Below are 22,802 nucleotides of genomic sequence, written 5' to 3' on the forward strand. Positions count from 1 at the left end.
GCTGGCCGAGCTCTACAGCGAGGTGAGCGGGGCGGGGAGCGGCCCTGAGGGTAGTGGACGGCGGTGGCAGGGGCGGCGCCTGAGGGGAAGCGGGGGCGCCTTCTCCCGCGCTCGCTGAGGGGGGCGACGGCCGCCCCGTGAGGGGGAGGAGGAGGAAAGGGGTGACCGGGCCGGGCGAGTAATGCCACGCTCGCCGGAGCCTGCTTGTGGTTTTTGCGGTTTCTGGGGTTGCGGTGGCGGTGCATTAAAACGCTGAGCTGCGTGCGTTACTGTGACAGAGTTTGCTGGCTTGGCCCTGAGGGAGGGAACGTGTCCCCTCTGTGTAAGGGTGCATCACCTGTATCGGACAGCTGAGCGGCTGTAAGATCCCAGGGCAGCATGGGAAAATGCTGCTTCTTTTTGAGAGAAATACTTCTTTTTTGAGTCTTTTGGTCTTTAGGTGTAGGTCTCTGATGTGCTAGCCAGCGGTTAGACAATTTTAAAGTTTTAACAGCACTTCTCTGGCCACTTAAGCCTGGAGTACTGGCTCTTTTTGTTATGCAAATATTGAATATGTTTGGCAGAACTTGGCACTAAAACAAAGATTCGTCCTCCTTAGTGCGGCTGCTGGGGTTTTTTGCACAATTTTTCCCACTTTTCCTGTAGTCACCAGAGTGTTGTGACGTAAAACTTGTTTGCTTAGCTTTAAATAACAAAAATAACATGCATATGTTACTAATTTATAAACCTGTATCTCTTCTATCGCAAAAGCAGCTGCCATAATAAACTCCTATTTAGCCTTGTGCTGCACTGGTATTTATTCATTTGTTGTGTTAGTACCGCACTCTGAGCAGCTGAAAGAACAAATGGGTTTTTTTTTAACGAGGAATAATGTTAGGCAGGTGAAGGGGAGGAAGGAGTGTGGGTGTAACTTGATACGAAAATGAGCAAACTCTCTTGTGTTTACTTGTAAGGCAGGGTTTGGAGGAAGCCAACTTAGGTAGGCTGGGTACATTTGCCAATGGAGGCTCCTGGGAACTGCAGGGACCTTTTCTGAAGAATCAGTACTTTGATCACATGCTTTTTCCTCCCTTTCTTGTCTGTGACCTAGTGTGGTTCACTTTCTTACATGGGAACACGCTATGTGCCCCTGAGGCTATTTGGTGGTGATACTCTTGACTCGCATAGAATAACAGCAAATAAAGAATTCAGTTTAACAGCTGTGAATAGCTAAGTGTTTTTAATAAGCCAGGAAATCAGCGTAGTGTAGGACACAACAGTCAGTTTATACTTGGATACACATGGAAAAAGCAAAGCTAAAACTGATTTCATTTAGCCACGTCTCTCATTTGCCCATTAAATAGGTATTTGTGAAGCTGGGTTTTTCTCCCTTTGGTCAGATAGATGAAAACATTGTAATCATAGTGGTTTGGGGTTGTTTAGAAAAGGTCTTCGTGATTTTGGATATTGCGTGAAAAAATTCCATCGTTCTGAAGGCATCAGCAAAGAGGTATCATGAAAGTGGCTGAGGCTTCAATTAGTGTACATCACCTGACATACACGCCAGGTTGGTGTATGGTTGATCAGAAAGGTCAATCTCCATCCTTAGAGATACTGAAAACTCAACTGGAGAGGTCACTGAGCAACCCAAGCTAACGTGCAGGACGCCCCTGCGAAAGCCCCTCTTACCCTAAATCGTTTGGTGTTGATCTTCAGGGGTTAGGGTTGAGAAAGCTGCTGTTGAGGTACAGTGTGGTTTGTAGGGACCTCTGCAGGCACCCACCGTTGGCGGTGTCTTCAGTGGGGTTCTCGGTGCAGAGACCCTCATGTTCTGAGGATCTGTTGGAGCTTCCAGGGCTTTCTCCAAATTAGAGAGGAAAAAAGTAATTTGTGCCAAGAACAACAGTTGCAACACCAAGGTGAGAAGGTATATGAGTCTCCAAGGCATCTGTGGGTATGCTAATACTTTATGAAATCCTTGACTAATGTTAATTTTTCAAATAAGCAGCTGCAGTAGCTCTCATGGGTTTATTTAAACAAAGTTGGCTTAAACTGACCATGAATATAGCTAGGGTAGTGGAATTAAATGAAGGGTTCTGGCTATCAAAACAGAAAGATGCTGGAAGAAGAATATACAGAATGGTTGCTTGTGCAAGTAGGGACTGAATGGTTCTGCGCGCTCTAGTGTTACTTTATCACAAATTAGAGGAGAGATGGCCCATAAGAAACTCAGTACTAGTGTGTACTGGTGAGTTTCAGGCTTTTTTTCTGACATCACTGTCATTCCTCTTGTCCTCTCCTTACAGCCAAAAATAGTCTTCAATGTTATCTTCATTGCCATCTGAGATACACACTATATGGTATAAAATACTTTGCATCAAGGTTCAAGGAAGAGAAGGACACACTCCACATCAGTGAAGAAATTCCTGACTTCCTGAGGTTGCCAGCTGTTATGTCCTTTTAAGGAATGCTGTTTCCTATAGCTTCTAGGGTGTTTCCCTAGACCTTCTAGGGCAGAGCATTTAAAGATGTTGCTAATGCTTCAGCATTTTAACTTCAGCATAGGAGAACTAGATGGTTTGAACAGCATAATTTACATTCAAACATTTATGCTTCAGAAGGCTAGAGGTAATTCTGTTGTTTCGATTCTTCAAATACCTAAAAGAAAATGACAATTCATCTGCTTCCATTGGAAATAAGTGCTTTTAGGAAGGATGTTTTCTTCCTGAGGCAGAGCTAAAGTACCTTACTGGGACTGAGCTCAGCTAAGCCAGCTGACTGCTTGTAAAGAAAGAAACCTGTTGGCAGTCTTTGAAGTTCGTCCTAGAACAGGGGAGGATGTTGTCTGGAGGTTGCGCTTCAGTCCCGTTAGAGGAAAGGTAACTGTGCAGAGTCTTTCTTGTGTATACATCTGTGCCCACGGCAAAATGCTTTCTAAGTTCAGTATCCGATATTTGAATTCAGGGAAGTGACCGTCTAAATTCTGCTAAGTGAGATGCTTTCTTTGGTACTTGCTCATTTGAAATCTCCTAGAAAGCAGGACTCTGCCACAAGCGTATTTTATTCTCCTTGTTCAGTGCTAGAGGGTTTGAAGAGCTTGGCGACAGTCTGGCCCTTGTTCACCTTCCTGCGCTCCGTTGTTCTGCAGACTTTACACTAAACAGGAGTAGAAGGAGCATGTCTGAGATTAACAAGTCTGCTCTCTTTTTATTCTTCGTGAAAGAAAAAAAAAAACCACCAAAATATAGCCCGCTGAAAGGGTCAAAGCTCATAATAATCCCCAAAAGTCTTGGCATCCAGTTCAGCTTTTAGGTTGTGTTTGATGTTTGAAAACTATTTTTTTTATGCTAGTCTGGTATTATGATAATAGCTAAGCTAACTATTATCTTGTTTTTCTGTTGTAGTACAATAGGGTTTGGATCCCTGATAATGAAGAAGTTTGGCAGTCTGCAGAAATCACAAAAAACTACAAAGCTGGAGACCGTTTTCTCCACGTGCAATTAGAAGATGGAACTGTAAGGAGAAAAGCCTTAATTGTTGTGGGGTTTGCTGAGATATGTTTATGTAGAAACACAGGACTCACCATTACGGGATCTAAATGACTTGTCCGTATTTTCTTATGCTAAGCCTGCAGTGACCAGAATTTTATCATATGGAAATTTGTACAGTAAACAGCTGTTACCTAAAAATATGAAGAGTGCAATTCTACTATCTGCATCACATTAGTATAGAACACATACCTCGAAGAAGAAAGATCACTTCACTTTTGAAACAAGCAATGAAACTCATCTTAAGTTGAAGTAAATTGGAAGTGCAAGGCAGGCATAATTATCTCTCACAGAGCTAGCTGTTGCTTTTTTTTCCTAAAGTTGTTGCTTCATGTAAGATCTGTTAATTTTAGTATCTGAGTTCTTTACAGATTTAATATTTTGAAAACAGTATTTCTGTATTTCTGCATTCCTGTTCTGAAAAGACAAGTATTAAATGTATGATTAAATGGATTTGTTGGAAGAAACAGAAGTGAGTTTGAAACTTTCTGTAAAGAAAACTGAAGGGTTGCAAGTAAGGATAGTTTTAGAGCTGACTTGAGTTCTGACCAGGTGTTTACTTTCATTCAGTTGCAGCTGGTCTACCATTTTCATCTGTACTTGAAATATGCATGTGTTTAGAGAGCTACACGCTTTTCCCATTTTTACAGATTTCAATACAAAATACTGTAAATAAAGAGAATGTAGCTTTCTTTTTAGTACACAACGAAGAGCTCCATCTTGCTTTCATGATCTCCGAGTCCCCTAAAGTTTGGTGGGATGTATGGAATTGATGAAATACAAGATCAGACAGGGCTCTGTCAACCCTGTAACTTTGTGTAAAGGGAGAAGATCAATTTGTGTTTATGCAAACATAATGCATTTTATGATATTTCAAGTCATTTTTGTTGACAGGAACTGAATTACCCTGTTGATCCAGCTGCTTTGCCACCCCTACGAAATCCTGACATACTTGTTGGTGAAAATGATCTCACTGCACTTAGTTATCTCCACGAACCAGCTGTTCTACACAATCTTAAAGTTCGTTTTGTGGAGTCTAAGCTTATCTACACCTATAGTGGTAAGCAAAGTAAAATGCAGGGTTTAAAAAAAATTTCTTAAAATAAAAAAAAAAAAAATCATGGGTTAGTCTGCAATATGATGTAATGTTTTCCTCAAGTGTGTTTTAACTCATTCAAGTTAGCTCATTTTTGTATGAGTGTAGACTTGTTTGTTGATCAGGATCTCCTACCTAGTTTAGAAAATATTGCTACTTTGTATCAGTGTAACTGTTGTTGCCGAAAACTGGCATTTCGTTGAACTAACCTATGTTTTGTTTTTGTTTTGTACACTTGGTTGTAGGAATAATTTTGGTTGCAATAAACCCCTATAAACAGTTGCCATTATATGGAGATGCTATTATCCATGCATATAGTGGGCAAAACATGGGGGACATGGATCCACATATATTTGCTGTGGCAGAAGAAGCATACAAGCAAATGGCAAGGTTCAGTATGTTGCTTAATGTCCATAAATAACACTTGAAGTCTAGTGGCAGTCAGTGTTAATTGTAATTTAATTTAACTGTGTGTGCAGCATTGGCTATTAAGAATACCTTTGAATGGTTAACTTAACTAGAGGAGGAGTGATTCTTTAACCAGCTGAGGAATTTCTAGAACTCATAACTATTTTCATTCTTGATGAGGGGCAAAACGCTGTCTCAGCTGAGTGAATAGCAATGACATTAGCCTAGAGGATACAACCAGAGAGGAGTAAGAGAAGAACAGATGAAAGATGGAATGGATATGAGAGTTGACTACAGCTGTGTTTTTGTACATTTGTTTCGTATATATAATTCTTACATTTATACATGCGTTTTAGACATGTCTGATTTAAAGTGTCTGATTATTTGGTTTTAGAAATAACAAAAATCAGTCTATTATAGTCAGTGGAGAATCAGGAGCTGGAAAGACTGTGTCTGCAAGATATACTATGAGATATTTTGCCACTGTGAGTAAGTCAAGCAGCAATGCACATGTAGAGGATAAAGTACTGGCATCCAATCCAATAACTGAGGTAAGTTTCAGAGAGTATCTGTCAGGTCTGTACTTGTCAAGGAAGGAATTCTGAGAGCTGCTGGGAATCTTTGTTTGAAATCTTTAGGGATGTTTTAGCTGCCTGAGGTAGATATCTAAATTAGAAGTTTCGCGTCTGAGTGTTACTGATGGAAAGAGGTAGTCAGCTTCAGGAACACCTGGGTTCTGCTAATTTACCAGTGGCCCTTTGGAGGCACTAGTTTGCCTCCAGAGATTTATCTGACCACGTCCTGTTAATTAGATGATGAGAAAACAATATTGAACAAGTTGTTTGTTTGGTTTTTATTAATTGGAATAGAAACTGGTTAAGGTTCCTTATGGTGGGAAAACGTACTTTCTCTAATTCTCAGTTTATGTAGTATTGTACTATTTGACTTGAGGCTTATCTTCAAATTTGGGCCTCAAAATTTAAATCTCACAGCTCAATACTAAGATTGATCCTTAAGCACCTTTGATTTTTAGGAACTTGTAGTTGAGTCATGTTTTGACGAAGTTATTCTTATGAAAGATGCAAGTAAAATTCTAAAAGTTCATAATTTCTGTAGGCTGTCGGCAATGCAAAAACCATGCGGAATGATAATAGCAGTCGGGTTGGAAAATACACAGAAATCAGTTTTGATCAGAGTTACCAAATCATTGGAGCTAACATGAGAACATACCTGCTTGAGAAATCCAGAGTTGTCTTTCAGGTGGGTAAAATAAAGTTAAAAACAGTCAATGTCAGTATAGCTACTAATGTACTATTCTTTTACTAGTTTCATATAGAAAATGTTATGTGAAGTCCTGAATAGTATGTCTAATCAGCATTTGATTTATTTTTTAATAGGAGCTAATCTTATTTATCACAATAAACTAATTTATTCCATGTTCTTCCTTATGTTAAGTGGAGGATGTATCTCAGGGACAATTCCCTGAGATAAGTGCAAGAAGTATTTGAGAAATCTGTGACTTTCAGTCACAATAGTAACACGTGCCAATTGATTCTGGAAAGGAACTGTATATCAGGCAGAGGGAGTCTCGGTAAAAAACTGGCTGAAAATTTATAAGGCCAGAGCTTATTGCATGTGACTCATTACAGCGTCAGAGCATAATTGTGATAATCTAATAAAGAAAGCATTTAATTGTATAAAACTGTTTTTACGAAGTTTTCCTTTTTAGTAGTGTTGTAACTTTTTAAGTCCTATGAAAAATACTTCTATGTATCTGCTGCCTGAAGGATGGTTTTCAAAATAGCTAGAGTTTTCTGAGTTACCACAGGGCAGTGTTTCAGCTGGCACTCCTACACAGTCGTTCATTACAGTATTTGTTTTATTAGTAGATGGTTGTTCAAGCTGAAGAAATTATTAGAGTAACAGCCTTGGGGAAAGAACTCAGCATATCGGTAACGGAAATAAAGTATACTTGAATTTATCACTTCCAAAGCTCTTATTGAAGTCTAAGATGTGCCATTTTAATACTGGGCAATTTCTTTGCCAAACTATGTTGCAGCAGAATGTAGCCTTCAAGTATCACTATCTCTTTACAGTAGTGTTGAATATCAAATGTTTTTCTGTTTGTTACTGGTTTTTTCTTTCTGTAATGGTATTCTTTGCTTTAATTTACAGTCAGAGAATGAGAGAAACTACCATATATTTTACCAGTTGTGTGCATCTGCTATGAAACCTGAATTTAAGAATCTTAAATTGGGTAGGTCTCAAGGAAATAATCTACTCTTCATTTTTGCAGTGCAGTATTTTGAAGATTGGATTTTCAAATGGTAGGATGTTAAGTGCTTTGTAGCATAAATCTCACAGACTTATAATGGGACCTGCATTTTTAAGTCACTTAGCTATTAATCCTGCTTGTATTGAATTTGGCAGCAAATCCCTAGTAACTTGAATAATGCATGATCAAGTACCTAAGTGTCTTTGAAAATCTTATTCTAATACTTTCTGTAGTGACAGATGCCATAATGACAGTTTAGGGGCTTGATTCATTTATCTACAGAGAAGCTTTAATGCCACCTGGGAGAAGCAGACCTTAGGTATATGTTTACTCAGTCTTCATTCCTGTTTGTTTATTAGATCAAGTATTAAGATTGCTAGGCATTATGAATGCTAATTTGTGTCAGCTTAACTGAGTTAGGCTCATGGATTTCTCTCAGAAAAAGAGGACCTCCAGCTCATTGCTGAAGAGCTGTCATCTGACAGCATCTTTAATTTTCTGGTGTTACAAGAGTCTTTAACAAGTGGCTATCCCCAGTCCCGAATTTTCCAGCATTACAAGTTTTGCTTCTTATTTATAGGAAGCGCAGAAGAATTTAACTACACAAGAATGGGTGGCAGCACAGTAATAGAAGGAATTGATGACAGAGCAAATATGGTGGAGACTCAGAAGACATTTGCCTTACTGGGTAAATTCTTGGGAATACCTTTTCAACAGACTTAAAAATTGTTTTATTTCTGAAATGGGCAAAGGTGGATTGTTTCTGAAATGTCCAAAACATTGGTAGTAATTACCAAAATAATTTCTTTCATAGCTTATCCATTGCTCTGTTGGTGTGTTTTAAAAGTACTAGGCAAGAGCAAAAGGCTGTTAGCAATTGGTGTTCATTGTTAATGGTCAAAATCACTAAGAGCTGGAGTCTTCTTGGCCCTTAAGCTGACATGGTGTGACAGAAGTGGAATTGGAAGCTTCTTTGCCTGTATATGGCTTATGTGAAAGCCAAATCAGACTTGAGCTGGCACTTGGGGAGGTACAGGAATTTATGCCTAATCTCTCATCAGATCAGACGGGCAGAAAGTAGGCAGAACCAAGGCTTTGCAGTCATCAGATCAGACGAGCAGAAAGTAGGCAGAACCAAGGCTTTGCATATTAGTCTGCAGAGATGCTATACAATTCTTGGCTATGCAGCAAAGCAAGTAATCCAACATTGTGCTATTTTAATTAATTGTACTGTTTCCGAGTATTTAAAATAATCAAGAATTGGTTTTTTTAGGTCTGAAGGGGGATTTTCAGATGGATGTTTTTAAAATACTGGCAGCAATCCTACACTTAGGCAACGTGGAAATAACAGCTGTTGGAGATGAAAGATCATCCATCAGTGTAAGGAAGTAGCTCATTCACATACCCACATTTTCTTTTATATTCTATGCCAAAAATCCTTTAGCAATAGTTTTTCTCATATCTGGGGCTCCGAGCAGCATTAAATCTGATACACTAAACTTGAGAGATTTCTCCATCTTCATCTGTATAGAATCACAGTGAGTGTTTATGTGAATCCTGTTTTGTGCCCAAGTTCAGAAAGTCTGAACAAAAGGCAAAATGTGGCTAAGAGTCCCAAATGGCTTTTCCAACAGCTGTGGATCAATTGGATATGGGGTTCTATCTGCAGGATACAGGAAACAGAGCATTGTCAAAGCTGCTCAGAATGTGTCCCAGCAGACTGTGCAAGTCTAAAAAGCAAGGACACCTAAACATAGACTAATGTAACTTTTTCTTTCAGTGTCTTAATCCAAAGCATCTCATCCAGTCTCTTTCCTATATCAGGAGCTCTATCCAGTATTATTTGCTTTAGCTCTTCTTGATATTTTGCCAGATGAAGAAGCGAACAGAGCCCCTTGTCTATGTAAAAGTCATAGTTTGATACCAGTGGTGCCAGGATTTCTCTGTCTAGACAACAGTTAAAGTATTAAATGTAATCTAATAATATTTATGTATCTTCTTTAAAGCTGGAAGATAAACATCTCAATATATTCTGTGAACTTCTGGATTTAAACTGTGACAAAATGGCACGATGGTTGTGCCACCGAAAGATTATCACTACCTCAGAGACTGTAATAAAGCCAATGACAAGAGCTCAGGCTGTTAATGCAAGGGATGCTCTGGCAAAGAAGATCTATTCTCATTTATTTGACTTTGTTGTGGAAAGAATTAACCAAGCTTTGCAGTTCCCTGGCAAACAACATACTTTTATTGGTGTTTTGGATATTTATGGGTAAGAATGTCTCTGGAAACAAACTTACTTTAAGTTGTGCCTTTTCTTTGGAGTTAATAAGCGGCACACTTCAACTTGTGCTGCTACTGAATTTGGAGGGGTTTGTTTTACTAAAAGGTCGTAGTCATGTAAGTTCTTTAGCATCCAGAATAGTGGAAATGTTCAGAAACTATAAATATTAGTGGTTTTTGTGAATGAGGTTTAAATTTAACTTTTGATATGATACTTTTAGATTTAACTCTGGAGTTTTTAGCTCTGTTATATCTGGTAACATTAACTTCTAGGGAAGTTTTGAAACACCTTAGCATCTTCATTAGTCTTATGGCTATTTAACTTTCTTAGAAACATTAAAATAGCTTCAAAGTCTTACAAGGATACTACCATTTGTATTTAAATGTCAAGGGATTTTTTTTTCTTATTTGACATGTGTTTCAGCTTTGAAACATTTGATGTGAACAGTTTTGAACAATTTTGCATCAATTATGCTAATGAAAAACTGCAGCAGCAATTTAACCTGGTATGTTCTTTTATTGGTTACAGTTCTTTATCTTATTTTGCTTCAGTTTCGAGATTAATAATGGATATTAGCAAATGCTATTTGTATTTGAGTAATGGATATTTCTGGATAGTAATGGCTATCCAGTAATAGATAAAAATATTTTATATGTATATACATACATATACACACACTTATATGTAAATGAAAATTTCTGAGTTTATTTTCTTACAAGACAGATGTAGTGGACTACAAAACATAAATATTTTGTTTCTATCTTATATATACAGTCACACACATGCACATGCACGCATTGTATATATTTTCTTTCTTAATTGTAACCTTACATTTTCATAATTTTCACATATCTAGCATGTCTTTAAACTTGAACAAGAAGAATATATGAAGGAAGATATCCCATGGACTTTAATAGACTTCTATGACAACCAGCCTGTCATTGACCTATTTTGTTTCTATCTTATATATACAGTCACACACATGCACATGCACGCATTGTATATATTTTCTTTCTTAATTGTAACCTTACATTTTCATAATTTTCACATATCTAGCATGTCTTTAAACTTGAACAAGAAGAATATATGAAGGAAGATATCCCATGGACTTTAATAGACTTCTATGACAACCAGCCTGTCATTGACCTTATTGAAGCTAAAATGGGAATTCTGGAACTTCTGGATGAAGAGTGCTTGGTAATTTAAAAATCCTTGTATTTATGGACTCATAAAAAACTGTATAGATTTTTACAAGTTGGGCTTGTAATCCACATTTTGTCCTTTTAAATGAGAAGTATAGCATTTTCCTCATAAAAGGAACATTAATGTTTGCCCTCTATTTGTTAATTTTAATTGTAAGTCATTTTAGTCTATTTTTCTCTTATAAAATTAAGAACCTAAAACTAGATTCTTACCTAGAAGCTAACCCAGCAACTAGATTTCTTCGCTGTGAGGGTAGTGCAGTACTGGAACAGGTTAAGCAGAGGTGCAGCGGGATCCCTATCCTTGGATACTTTCCGGATTTGAGTTCAGATGGCAGCTTGATCTAGTGTTGGTGGTAGTCTTGCCCCGAGCAGGAACTTGGAGTACCCAGTCTCCAGGGGTCTCTTCCACCAGTATTTCTACAATTAAGTTATTCCATGAATCACTAATTTTGATGCAAAAAACCAGTCTTCCTTTCCTTTTCTGTAAGTTCGTGTTGAATGCCCCAAACCTACATCTTTGCTTTTTCTTCTTCAGTCTTACTATTTGTTTCTCTGTGCTCTCTCCTGACTGTAGCAATTCCTGAATCTATAATTTTTTCTTCTACATATATATAGTTCCCTTAGGCTTCCGAACCTATTGAAGCAGCTTTGTCAGTGAAGAACAGGGCAGGGAAAGGTGAGCCCTGTTAAAACGGTCTCTAAAAGGTGTTTTGGCGATACTGGCAAGTCGTACTTCTCAGAATCCAAACCATGGAGTAATATGAGAGAAATTAGGGAATATTCCCTAACTTATTAGCTTATCTGTTCTGCTGCTCATTAGCGTGCTCAGGGATCAGATTGTCCCTGACTGCAGGTAGCGCCCTCTCAGGACAAAATGATTTATGACTCATCAGAGAATTAACTCTAGTCAGCAAATATGTGGATTAATGCAATCTTCTTTCTTAAAATGACTTGCTACAGGGAGCCACTGGCTAGTCTGAAAAGACAAAAACTGGTTGTTATCAGGCCTGGTAACTCACTGAAGATGCTTTATTCAGACAGTATTTATTGATAGTAAGCACTTTTGCTGTTCTCAACAGTCCAACAGAGTTTTGTTAAAGAGATTACCCTTCTCATTTTTACAGTTACCTCATGGAACAGATGAAAACTGGCTTCAAAAGCTATATAATAATTTTGTCAATAAAAACACACTCTTTGAAAAGCCGAGGATGTCAAACACGTCTTTCATCATTCAACACTTTGCTGATAAGGTAGAGTGTAAACAACCCAGTATTATTTCACCCCGTTTCTAGCAGTAGCTCATTCAGAAAAGAAACAAACTTAGGAAATAGAGGAAATGTTCCAAAAAAGTGTGGTTAATTTCTATAAAATCGATCTTCAATACATAGTACTACTTATTTATTGGTAGTACTGCCCATAACATGCCATTTAAATATAAAAGTGTTTAAGATAATGAATTTGAGAGTATAAAAATAAATCATCAAGATAAAGAGGCAGAAAAAGAGGACAATGTATGAATAAAAATAGTTAAGATTGTAGTCTGTACATGTTTTAGTCTGTTATTTACATTTCAAATGTAGTATTCCTTTTTTGGTATTTTGATTTGAAATCATAGAATAATGAAGAGAGGAGGAAAGAAATTCCTAATGAAGCCAGAAGGCAATTGCAGTTGATAGTGGATTCTGACAGTTTGTCCTGCTTCTGAATTTGCAGTATGCATGTATGTATGCTTGCCATAATGAAACTGCAAAAAGCAGAGTTTCAGCCATCATGTTTAAGACTAATAAAGAGCTGTTGGCCACCACAGCTTAGAGAGTAAAAATTACTGTTGTGCTAACTGTTCCTGTATTGCTGAAAAGTTAATGATTTCACCCGTTTGCACAGGTAGAATATAAATGTGAAGGATTTCTGGAAAAAAACAGAGATACAGTACATGAAGTATTGACTGAAATCTTGAAAGATAGCAAGGTTTGTGAACAATCTGATCTGATTTTAAGAGATTTATTCTGATAAAAAGATTTTTTTTTTAATAGGTGGAATCAATTAGTTCAGTCTTAATTTTTATTAATATTCTGTGAGTGTGTATTTTTAACATCAAAGTAACGTACAAGATGGAAAACCACAGGTTCAACTTTTTCATATATGTGCATTTACTTTGCTAGTTATGTTAGTATTTTTTGTTTTCTCAATATCTCCCTTGAATAGCACTTCGGAATCCTTGTAACTGAACAGTTCACTTAATTCTTTTTTTTTTTTCTGTAGTCATTACATGTAGCTTTGATAGGTAGTTTATCATTAACAGCTGCCTTTGTTTATTCTTCAAAAGAGATTAAGAGAATGCCAGGGCAGAGAAAACATCAGATGCTTCATATGTGCCTGCCACTTCCCATCTGCTTGAAGGCCCTGCCCCTTTCAAGGCTACAGCCTTGAGACTTCAGGTTTACTATTAAGAAGCTAACTTAATCTGACCAAAAACATATTCTTAATTTAAATTAAATATTGTGAATATATAACCTTAAGTGGTCTTATTTTTAACTCTGTTCTGTATTTATGTCCATGTTTGCTCATACTGAAATAGCTTTTGCAGACCTACTTGACAATTGTTGAGTTTTGTCTGTGAAATGTGTGTTTCACAATAGACTCAGAATTGTTGCAACTGTTTCTTCAATTGTTGTTTGTTTGTGGCTTAAAGATCCCGTTCCAAGTCCTGCAGTACCTGGCCTAAGCATTAAGATGGATGAGTTTTGCATTTTACGTTATAGTAAATGTAATTTTTATTTAAATGTTATTACAGTTACACAGCATTTAACTGTGATTCTTTCACCACACTTTTAGTTTCATCTGTGTGCAAATTTTTTTCAAGACAATCCAGTGTCCGTTTCACCTTTCAGTTCAACTATAAACATCAAATCTGCAAGACCTGTTCTCAAGTCGCCTAACAAACAACTTCGGATGACTGTTGGCAGTAAGGTACTACATAAACGTGCTGTTCTGTGATGCTCGTACTTTCAGGGAAGTGTGCTGGGCAGTCTGAGACTATGATACTCTATTCTATTACTATTCACGGGGGATTATCCAGTTTTCAGTACAGCAAGAGCCAGCCACAGTGCAGTGCTCCGGGTCTGGGTTTAAGTGCCTTTAATTTACATATAGGAGACTGTTAGGTACAGCAGGACTGTTAAATTTCCTGCGTTTAAGATCTAAACTCTAAGAAAATCTCCCAGTGTCCAGCCAAAACCTAACAAAGAATTAAAAAACTAAGATTTGACTTCTTACTTAGCTGTAAATGTTTCATTAGCAAAACTGTTATGCCTGATATTTTCTAGTTCCGGAGTTCTTTGTCTTTGCTTATGGTGACACTCAATGCAACCACCCCTCATTATGTGCGATGCATAAAGCCAAATGATGAGAAGTTGCCTTTTGAGTAAGTATGTTAGTGGTGTTGAGCTGTTATATTACCTTTAAAATTGAAAGAGTATTTTTCTATTTCACAGTAGCTACATGTCAGCAAGCTAAATTTTTATTGTTGAACAACTTCCCATACAGAACATATTTTTCCTTTCAAGATAGTTGAAGTAAAAAAAGTATTGTCTTTTTACAAAAATAGAACCATTCAGAAATAGTTATTGATACCTTAAAAATTGTTTATTATCCTAAAATTTTTCAAGTCAGATATTAGTGTTTGTGTATTTGTCATAACATTTTTAGGGGAAAGGTTGTCCACCTTTGGTTTAAGTTGATGGACATTTTGTATATGTGTGTTTGCTCTTGTACAGTATGGATTAGCACCAATTCAGTTTTAGGAAATAAAAGCCACTGCCATTTTCTTTGTGAACTTCCCTTTTGTCCACAGAAATATTTAGAAGAGCTTTAGAAGTCAGAAAAGGTATGAGCAGTGTTGAACATAGCCTTGGCTTTTCCCCACAGTTTTATATCATTTTAATGTTATAATACAATTGCATATGTCAGATAGGTTGCATAATTGTTATGTCTAGCTTGATAACCACTTAACTGTAAGCAGGAGTTAACCTTGATGCAGCTGTTGGTCTGTTTTGTGGGCAGACATGTGGAATTACTCTAGTTTCAGTTGCACAGCTCTTAGCTGGAAGGTAGTGTAATGACAAATGAAATAAAAGGTTTTGTCATATCTGAGTAGGAGGGAAGAGGCAAACTTTGATCCTAAATTTTTTTTTAAGTCTGTTAGCTCAGTTTTTTGAAGCCAGACTGTCCATGCAAAATGTGTTATAAACGGCACTGTTTCACTATCACTCATGTTATAAACGGCACTGTTTCACTATCACTGCTGTGAGACCTCATTATTTTGTGTAATAGCAGTGAAGGGGAAAATAATTTCGATATTATAAACATGTCTGAATTAGACTAGAAGAGCTTACCCTAAGTTTGTGAAAGAACAATATAGTCATCTGTCAGCCACAGGGATCTCTTAGGTAGTACTGGATCGACACTGTAGCTTAGTGCTCTGTGGGTGTATCAGCTCTGATCCAGAATTGGAAAGGGTCTTTCCATGCCTTCTGTTTGATAATCTCAGATCCAGATATGCAGAAGCAAATGTGTGTGCTAATTATTTCCCAGTAGACTGCTGAGGGAATGTATTTCTGTGTATGTTTTGTGCTGAGTGTGGCACGATTCTTTGCCACTTGCTGATATGAACTTTCACAGTTAATATTGAAAGGAAACAGGACTTCAGAAGAGAGAAATAATTATAGTCTTCCTTTTGTTTTGAGGAAGAAAAGGAAAACCCAGATACTCCCTATCACATATTAAAAAAACAAGTGAGACACCATATAAAAAGTAGGGAGTCCGGCGTTCTATAAGCAGAAATAGAAATCCAGCTAGTAGAACGGTTATAATTATTATAGCATGCCAAACCCAGCAAAAATGTAAAATATAACTCTGCTTTTTTAGGTTTGATTCAAAAAGAGTGGCTCAGCAACTGCGAGCATGTGGTGTTTTGGAAACTATTCGAATTAGTGCACAGAGCTACCCATCCAGGTAGGGATAGCAGTTGGCCTCCATGTGTCAAAAAGTACGTAGGTGTCTCTTAAATGAATTGCATTTGCTAACTTTTAATTTTCCAGGTGGACTTACATTGAGTTTTTCAGCCGTTACAGCATTCTTATGACACAGCAGGAACTCTCCATAAATGACAAGAAGCAGATTTGCAAGATTGTTTTGCAGCGGCTAATCCAGGTTAGTTTGTATGCACTGATCCATTATGTATTATAGCATCTATTATTAATAGAAAGTCTTTTTTCCCAAGAGTAGTATCTCGTGCCTCAAATAGGAAAGATATTTACATTATTACTATTTTTTCCTGATTTAGCGTGTTGAACATAGGCTTCTGAGTCAATAACCTTGTGTAGTGACACTGAGTCATGTTGTGGCTGTAGACAGATGATTTAACCTCTCTGTGCTTAATATCTTCACTTGTAAAATGGAAGATATTCTACCTATATTTATAAACCAGTGAACAGTAAATGGTGTAAATTTGCCAAGTATTAGAAGTTTACACAACAAAGCTTTTTTTTGATGGTGGAATGCAGCATATCGGAGAACTGTTCTAAAAAAGTGCTACTTTGCATATTGTGTGTTGAAGTCAAAACTTCATCCTAACAGAGTCTGAACAGGCCTTTGTAGTGGTTAGGCAAGCTGTGCTTACTGTTCAGTTTACTGTGTTGTTTGGGTTTTTTTTTCCCAATGAAGGCCTTAAAAACTGTGGTCCTCTTGCTCTTAGCTTTAGAAATACCTGCTCACTTTTTGCCCTTCGGGTGTTCTTGAATATAAGATTGCACTAGGGTGTGATTTTGGATGTAATTCTCTGGTTCTTTCCTGCTAAGTGGATTTCCCCCCCATATACTCCTATCTACAAAGAAGGCAGAGAAGATATTCTTATTTAGCAAGATCGTGTCATTTCAGAAGAGCTTGTCTAAGGTGACAATTTATAAAAGGAAGACAGTGTCTAGTCTACAAAATAAAATAAAACCTTAATATAATTATTGTTTTCTTTTTCAGGATTGTAACCAATATCAGTTCGGGAGAACAAAAATTTTCTTCAGAGCAGGACAGGTTGCTTACTTAGAAAAACTGCGATCAGATAAACTGAGACACGCATGCATCGTGATTCAAAAGAGTGTTCGAGGCTGGCTGCAGCGGAAGAAATTCCTTCTCATAAAACAAGCAGCTATTACAATACAGCAGTACTTCCGGGGGCAGCGGACTGTACGGTACTTTTGGCTGATGAATGAACTTGCTGTTAGGGCATGCCTGAAGGGATATAGAAGGTCAAACTAATGTCCAGCACTAATTTGGAAGTGTAATTTTTACGAAAGAGCAATTCAGATTGTATTTCTACTTCCTCTTGATTGTAATCATGGACTTGAAAATGTTCGAGTTCTTCAGCTGGTGTGAAGAAGGTACTCTAGCAGATTTCACATGTTGTCTGCCAGATTCCCAAGAGGCCTGTCTACCTGTAAGCTCATTCCTTAGCTAATGACGAGTGACCCTGTTGTTGGCTTGGGCTTACTGCTTAGCTTCAGAGCCAGAGAAGAAATCAGGCAGCAGAAAGGAAAAACAGTTTACAAGGGTCTACACATTAGTGTGTACAAATTATTACGAGGAATTATGCAGCAGAGAAGCTGCACCAGTCATTCACAGAGCAGACTGAGAGGAAGATGGCTCTGTGTAGGCTTTGAAATTTTCAGAAAGAGACCATCAGAACAACTGGTTGTGGAACAGATTTCAAAGACTGTGGATAATTCCCTCTCACTTTGAAGAAAAAGCTGTGTTTTAGATAGTGGATGCCTGTTTTCAATATCTTCTCTTTTGTGTGTGTGATTTGGCTGACTGAGGGAATGAGCATAAGAAATCTAATGTGACCTAAGTAAACTTTTTGTTGTCTCTTGAATTAAGGCAAGCTATAACTGCAAGAACTCTGAAACAAACATGGGCAGCTATAGTCTCTTTCACTTTGAAGAAAAAGCTGTGTTTTAGATAGTGGATGCCTGTTTTCAATATCTTCTCTTTTGTGTGTGTGATTTGGCTGACTGAGGGAATGAGCATAAGAAATCTAATGTGACCTAAGTAAACTTTTTGTTGTCTCTTGAATTAAGGCAAGCTATAACTGCAAGAACTCTGAAACAAACATGGGCAGCTATAATTATTCAGAAATACTGTCGGGGTTACCTGGTCCGTAGACTTTGCCAGCTCATCCATGTGGCTGCTGTAACAATTCAAGCTTACACAAGAGGATTTCTAGCAAGAAAAAAATATCGGAAGGTACAGCCTATTAAAACTTTTATTTCAGCAATTGGAAACAGCTGTTGCTCTATAAGAAAGATGTAGACAAGGACTTTACCTTTTGCATGTCTGGTTCTCATATCTTCTACTCTATATTGTTGCTATAAAAATACTGATACACAGTAGCTTAGATCTAATCTCTGAGCTACCAAGAACTCTATCTGGTTTATACTTGATACAGATCATTTAGTGTGATTACTACAGTGGTTGTAGTAGTTGTAAAGTTGTATTATTTCAATAAAGTAATTATTTTAATAAATTATAAATTAATCAATAAAGTAATTATTTTAATAAATTATTTCAATAAAATAATAAGTTGTAATATTTCAACTGGGTTGAAATACCCAGTCTGCAGTCTGGGTATTTCAGTGTTTTGATACTTCCGTGAGAAGCCTTGTCATTACCAGTGTATGTAGATTCACAGAATGTTATAATTGATGCTGATTGAGCCATAGATAATTACAGACGGATGTTAATAATTTATTTTAAAGATGCTTGAAGAACACAAGGCTGTGATCCTTCAGAAATATGCCCGTGCGTGGCTTGCCAGGCGCAGATTTCAGAATATTCGGCGGTTTGTGTTGAATATCCAGCTTTCATACAGAGTTCAGCAACTGCAGAAAAAGATAGAAGAACAGGTGAGAGACACCAGTCTGTTTATGATTTTGTACTAATTTTTTTATCATATCTGTTTTATTCAGAGCTGTCGTGTTGACTAGAGCTGTCATGTTGACTAGAGGCTTACATGAATTACAATATCCATGCTTTACTTGACAAGACAGGACAATATGTAAGGGATACGGTCCTTTATAATAAACCACTAGTATTCTTCCTACATCCAGGGTAGGAAGAATCAGGCAGGGTTTCCTTATATTTTTGGGTTAGTTGTGTCAATGAGAAGAGTCTGCAATGAACTATTTTTTTCTTTTTTTTTACTGTTTCTGAAGTAGTCCGTCCAATCTCTGGATGGGATTACTTGTACTAGGATGAAGGATGTGTGAGATACTGCTTTGATGCAACGTATTTGGTAACTTTTGGGAATTCTGTATTATATTTATTTTGCAGCTTATTTTTTGAGAGCCATATCAGCCAAATCACCTTTAAGGTGGTAGCTTTAATCTAATTGATGGAAACAATCCTTGGTTGAAATAATCATGGCTGATATGGGATGGTGAGCAGAAATAGGTCAGGTGCTTCCTTCAAAACTCTGTTACAGGTGTGCATTCTTCTGTTTTCTTTTAACCTGTCTTGCTCATTGTAGAGTAGAGAAAATCATGGTTTGCTGGAACGATTGACCAGTCTGGCTTCAGCCCGTATGAATGACATGGATACAATTCAGAAACTCGAATTAGATCTTGAAAAACTAACTGCTCAAAAGAGAACATATGAAGAGAAGGGGAAAAAATCTAGAGAGGACAGTGAACAGGTAAACTTTAATTGCCATCTGAGTGCTTTTATTTTAAATAGTTTTTTCAGTTACTGGATTTATCAAATGCATGATTTGAGAGTTACTGAGTAACTTCATTTTTTGGAGGGGTGGCAGGGAAGGAAGGGTGTCCATATATGCTTTTTAAAATGTAAGACCTTCTGTGACCTATTTCTTCCTCTTTGTAGTTTGTATATTATGCTTTCTTTTTGTGTGTACAGAAAATCTTAAAACTTGAGAATCAGAACAAAGAATTACAAGAACAGAAAGAGACCTTAGAAATAAAGCTCCAAGAAAAAACTGAGGAAATGAAAGGTACAATAATGAAAAGGAGTTTTAAAGGAGTTATAAAGGAGTTATAGTGGGGGAAAGTTGTAAAGTCAGGTTTTCAGCAAAGGTAAATGACTTTTGTTCTAATAAAAGCAATATAAATGCTGAATTTACAGTAAATTAAAAGTTGGTCCTAAGCTTCTCTTGCTTAGAATGTGTAGTGCAAATGTTTTTAATTTAATAATTAAATTAAATTTGTTCTTTCAGTAGCAAAAGCTCTCGTCCTGTTACATTTCCTGTCTCATACACATGCATTCCTTCAAAGTGTCGCTTTGTCCTTGGTTCCTTTAATATACTGCTTTTATGAATCTAATTTCAAAGGACACAGGCAGCACATGAGATCAAGTACACTTTAGATGAATAACACTTTGGTGTTTCAGAACCTTTTTATTCTATAGCATTACTTGTAAAACTTACTGTGACAATTTTTGGCACTTGAGAGAGTAATTTCAGCCTTAAAATACGTTAAGGTTTGCTTATTAAAACAAAACTTCTAATTGTGGTCATACTGTTTTAATAAATGCACATAATTGCATGAAGGTCTCTGAAATGTTGAAATATTTTTTGACAGAGAAAATGGATGACCTCACGAAGCAACTCTTCAATGATGTACAAAAAGAAGAAAATCAGAGAATGTATGGAATCTGAATTTTATTGCTTCGAAACAGCATTCATTTTTTCTCTTTCCCTGCCTTTCTCCTGCTGTAAATGTAATATGCTCACATCACTTATGAATCTGTCAGTGTTCTTGGACATTAATGCTAGTACTGAAGTACTTCATGTACAGTTGAGGAAAAGCACATGCTTGCTTGTGCGTCAGTCACATGCAGGAAATTACATTGTAGACTTGAGACTCTTCTTGCTTTTGCAGTTTCCTGTCTTTTCATGTGTCTTTCTGAGAATTGAAAGGCAACTCTGATCATAACGGTTCCTTTGGAGATATCCTCAGAATTCAGTCAGGGCTGGAGGAGCAGCTGGGGGCCGTACCAGTCAGAATTCCTGTGAAGTGAATATTAAAGGACAGAATTGAAAGATGCAGCTTGAAGGAAAGGCAGTGTTTGTAAAGGACATTTGGCTAAAAATATAGGGGAAAAACTCTCCCCCTCTTTGGTATTTCATTTGCAGTATTAAAAATCCTATTATTAAGCAGTAAATGGCTGTTGCTTTGCAGCATGCTTTTCTCAGATTAAGTGTTTATGTCCCAGTAACTCTTTTCCAGTGTAAGACGGAGAACCTTGGGTGCCAGATAAATGCTGTTCTTTGAAGTGTGAAGAGTGCAATCAGTCACTGTTCCTGAGGGTTGGAAGCTGTGTGGTGTTTCAGCTCAGTCTGATTTCAGCTGCAAATAACTTCAGACTATACTAAGAGGACTTCTTTGCTACTTTCTCTGCTTTGCCCATTAACTGTATTATGTTGGAAGCCAGTCCATTCCAGCAGGGACTAGTAGAAAATGGAAAGCTTCTTGCAGTGTTTTACTGAGAAGGACACAGGGCTTTCTGTTGCTATGTCCTTCTTCAGTGCTGACTGTGGCCGTAAATATAGTGGAAAGCTGCTCAGGTAGGCAAACTTGTTAGAGAATTAGCCTTTGAGTGGAAAAAAGTTTTGCCTTGAATTCAGTCCCTATGTCTGAATTAGATGTAGGAAAATCCAGGGACGTTCTCATCCTATTATCATCCATTTTGTAGATTGATTCTGAGGATGTAGGGTAGCATTTTCAAGTAATTATGGTTCATTTAAGTTTTCTTCAATGAAACATGTCCTTCAAATTAAAACAAAAACAAAGCCCACTCTTTCACTTATGAACATAGGGAAATAAAACCACATTTTCGTTTTCTTGTTTAGGATACTTGAGAAAAATTTCCAAAAGCAGAAGCAGGACTATGAAAAGGAGATTGAATTGCTCAAGGGAGAAATTAAGATTCTGAAAGAAGAAAAAACTCAGCTACAATATCAAATTCAGCAAGAAATTGTCATTCAGGATGGCTTGAAAATGGAAGTAGGACAACTTACGAAACAAGCACAGGTAAAGTATGACGCATTTCATCTTGGAGTCTTTGATGGGTAAAGCAAGAAGAGAATGTGGGTGTTTTATTTATAGATTATCTTCACTGATTTTTATCTCCAGTGTATTTTTAGAAGAAGTTGTAGTTAATAAGCTGTATTTGATACACCACCATGTTGCGTTGTTTTCATGTAGTACACAATATGTGTAAGTTATTGCTCGCAGAAATAAGTGCATGTTTTGAAGAGTAATTGTGCCTGAATATACATTTAAATGTGAGGATCTCTTTTTGTTCCTTTTTCCCAGAAAGTATTAGTTTTTCGGGGGATTTCTCATAAATGTAGTTTATAAACTGAACCTGAAATAGTACTTTTTGTGTATGAGTCACATTTTTTTCCCTCTGAGTCAATTCCATGACAAAAACACATACGTTTTCACTACATCACATTACTGTTCTGCTCTGATGCCTGAGAACCAGATGCTTCAAACACAACACATTTTAAGCCTTTTACCATATGAACTTGTTCTTAATTATAATCTTTATGATTTGACTGATACTCAGCCCTTGTCATTCACTCCTTGTCTCAGTCTATAATTTTTGTCTGATTCAGAAAATACCTGAGTTGCAAAAGGAAATTGAACTGCTTCAGACACAAAAATTGGATGTTGAAAAGCAGGCCCAGTCACAGAAGCGAGAATTGAGGGGTAAGCTACATACTAGATAATTCAAAGAACTTACCAAGTACAATGTGAAGCAGGCCAGTTTAAATTGATTTCTTCCATGTTAGCTTTGACAAAAACTCAGTTCTCTTTCCCATCCCGTAATGATTTCATTCTACTCATACCTTTACTCGCAAGGGGAAAAGAAACCCAACAGGTGAGTTTCACAAAGTGACTACTGAATACTGAGACCTGGGGTACCCCTTTGAAGG

At 37.2% G+C, this 22,802-nt stretch overlaps 1 protein-coding gene across 1 annotated transcript in view; it reads left to right on the forward strand.

The window, feature by feature from the left end:
- Position 1: 1 nt before the first annotated feature.
- The window catches only part of MYO5C (myosin VC), a gene marked incomplete at its 5' end in the record, with an annotated part of 35,745 nt that continues 12,944 nt past the window's right edge, over positions 2-22,802 (forward strand). The window contains 26 exons of the mRNA XM_019471314.1: positions 2-22; positions 3,384-3,494; positions 4,422-4,587; positions 4,869-5,013; positions 5,426-5,582; positions 6,148-6,291; positions 7,207-7,288; positions 7,887-7,994; positions 8,580-8,686; positions 9,313-9,578; positions 10,014-10,095; positions 10,647-10,787; positions 11,920-12,045; positions 12,680-12,763; positions 13,631-13,765; positions 14,122-14,219; positions 15,722-15,808; positions 15,895-16,006; positions 16,829-17,040; positions 17,926-18,091; positions 18,604-18,750; positions 19,374-19,538; positions 19,760-19,853; positions 20,440-20,503; positions 21,711-21,891; positions 22,482-22,575. Coding sequence (XP_019326859.1) covers positions 2-22; positions 3,384-3,494; positions 4,422-4,587; positions 4,869-5,013; positions 5,426-5,582; positions 6,148-6,291; positions 7,207-7,288; positions 7,887-7,994; positions 8,580-8,686; positions 9,313-9,578; positions 10,014-10,095; positions 10,647-10,787; positions 11,920-12,045; positions 12,680-12,763; positions 13,631-13,765; positions 14,122-14,219; positions 15,722-15,808; positions 15,895-16,006; positions 16,829-17,040; positions 17,926-18,091; positions 18,604-18,750; positions 19,374-19,538; positions 19,760-19,853; positions 20,440-20,503; positions 21,711-21,891; positions 22,482-22,575 — 3,295 coding nt within the window. The remainder of the gene's footprint in view (positions 23-3,383; positions 3,495-4,421; positions 4,588-4,868; positions 5,014-5,425; positions 5,583-6,147; positions 6,292-7,206; positions 7,289-7,886; positions 7,995-8,579; positions 8,687-9,312; positions 9,579-10,013; positions 10,096-10,646; positions 10,788-11,919; positions 12,046-12,679; positions 12,764-13,630; positions 13,766-14,121; positions 14,220-15,721; positions 15,809-15,894; positions 16,007-16,828; positions 17,041-17,925; positions 18,092-18,603; positions 18,751-19,373; positions 19,539-19,759; positions 19,854-20,439; positions 20,504-21,710; positions 21,892-22,481; positions 22,576-22,802) is intronic.

This window comes from Aptenodytes forsteri, unplaced genomic scaffold (assembly GCF_000699145.1).
Source record: "Aptenodytes forsteri isolate BGI_AS27 unplaced genomic scaffold, ASM69914v1 Scaffold1, whole genome shotgun sequence".
NCBI lineage: Eukaryota > Metazoa > Chordata > Aves > Sphenisciformes > Spheniscidae > Aptenodytes > Aptenodytes forsteri.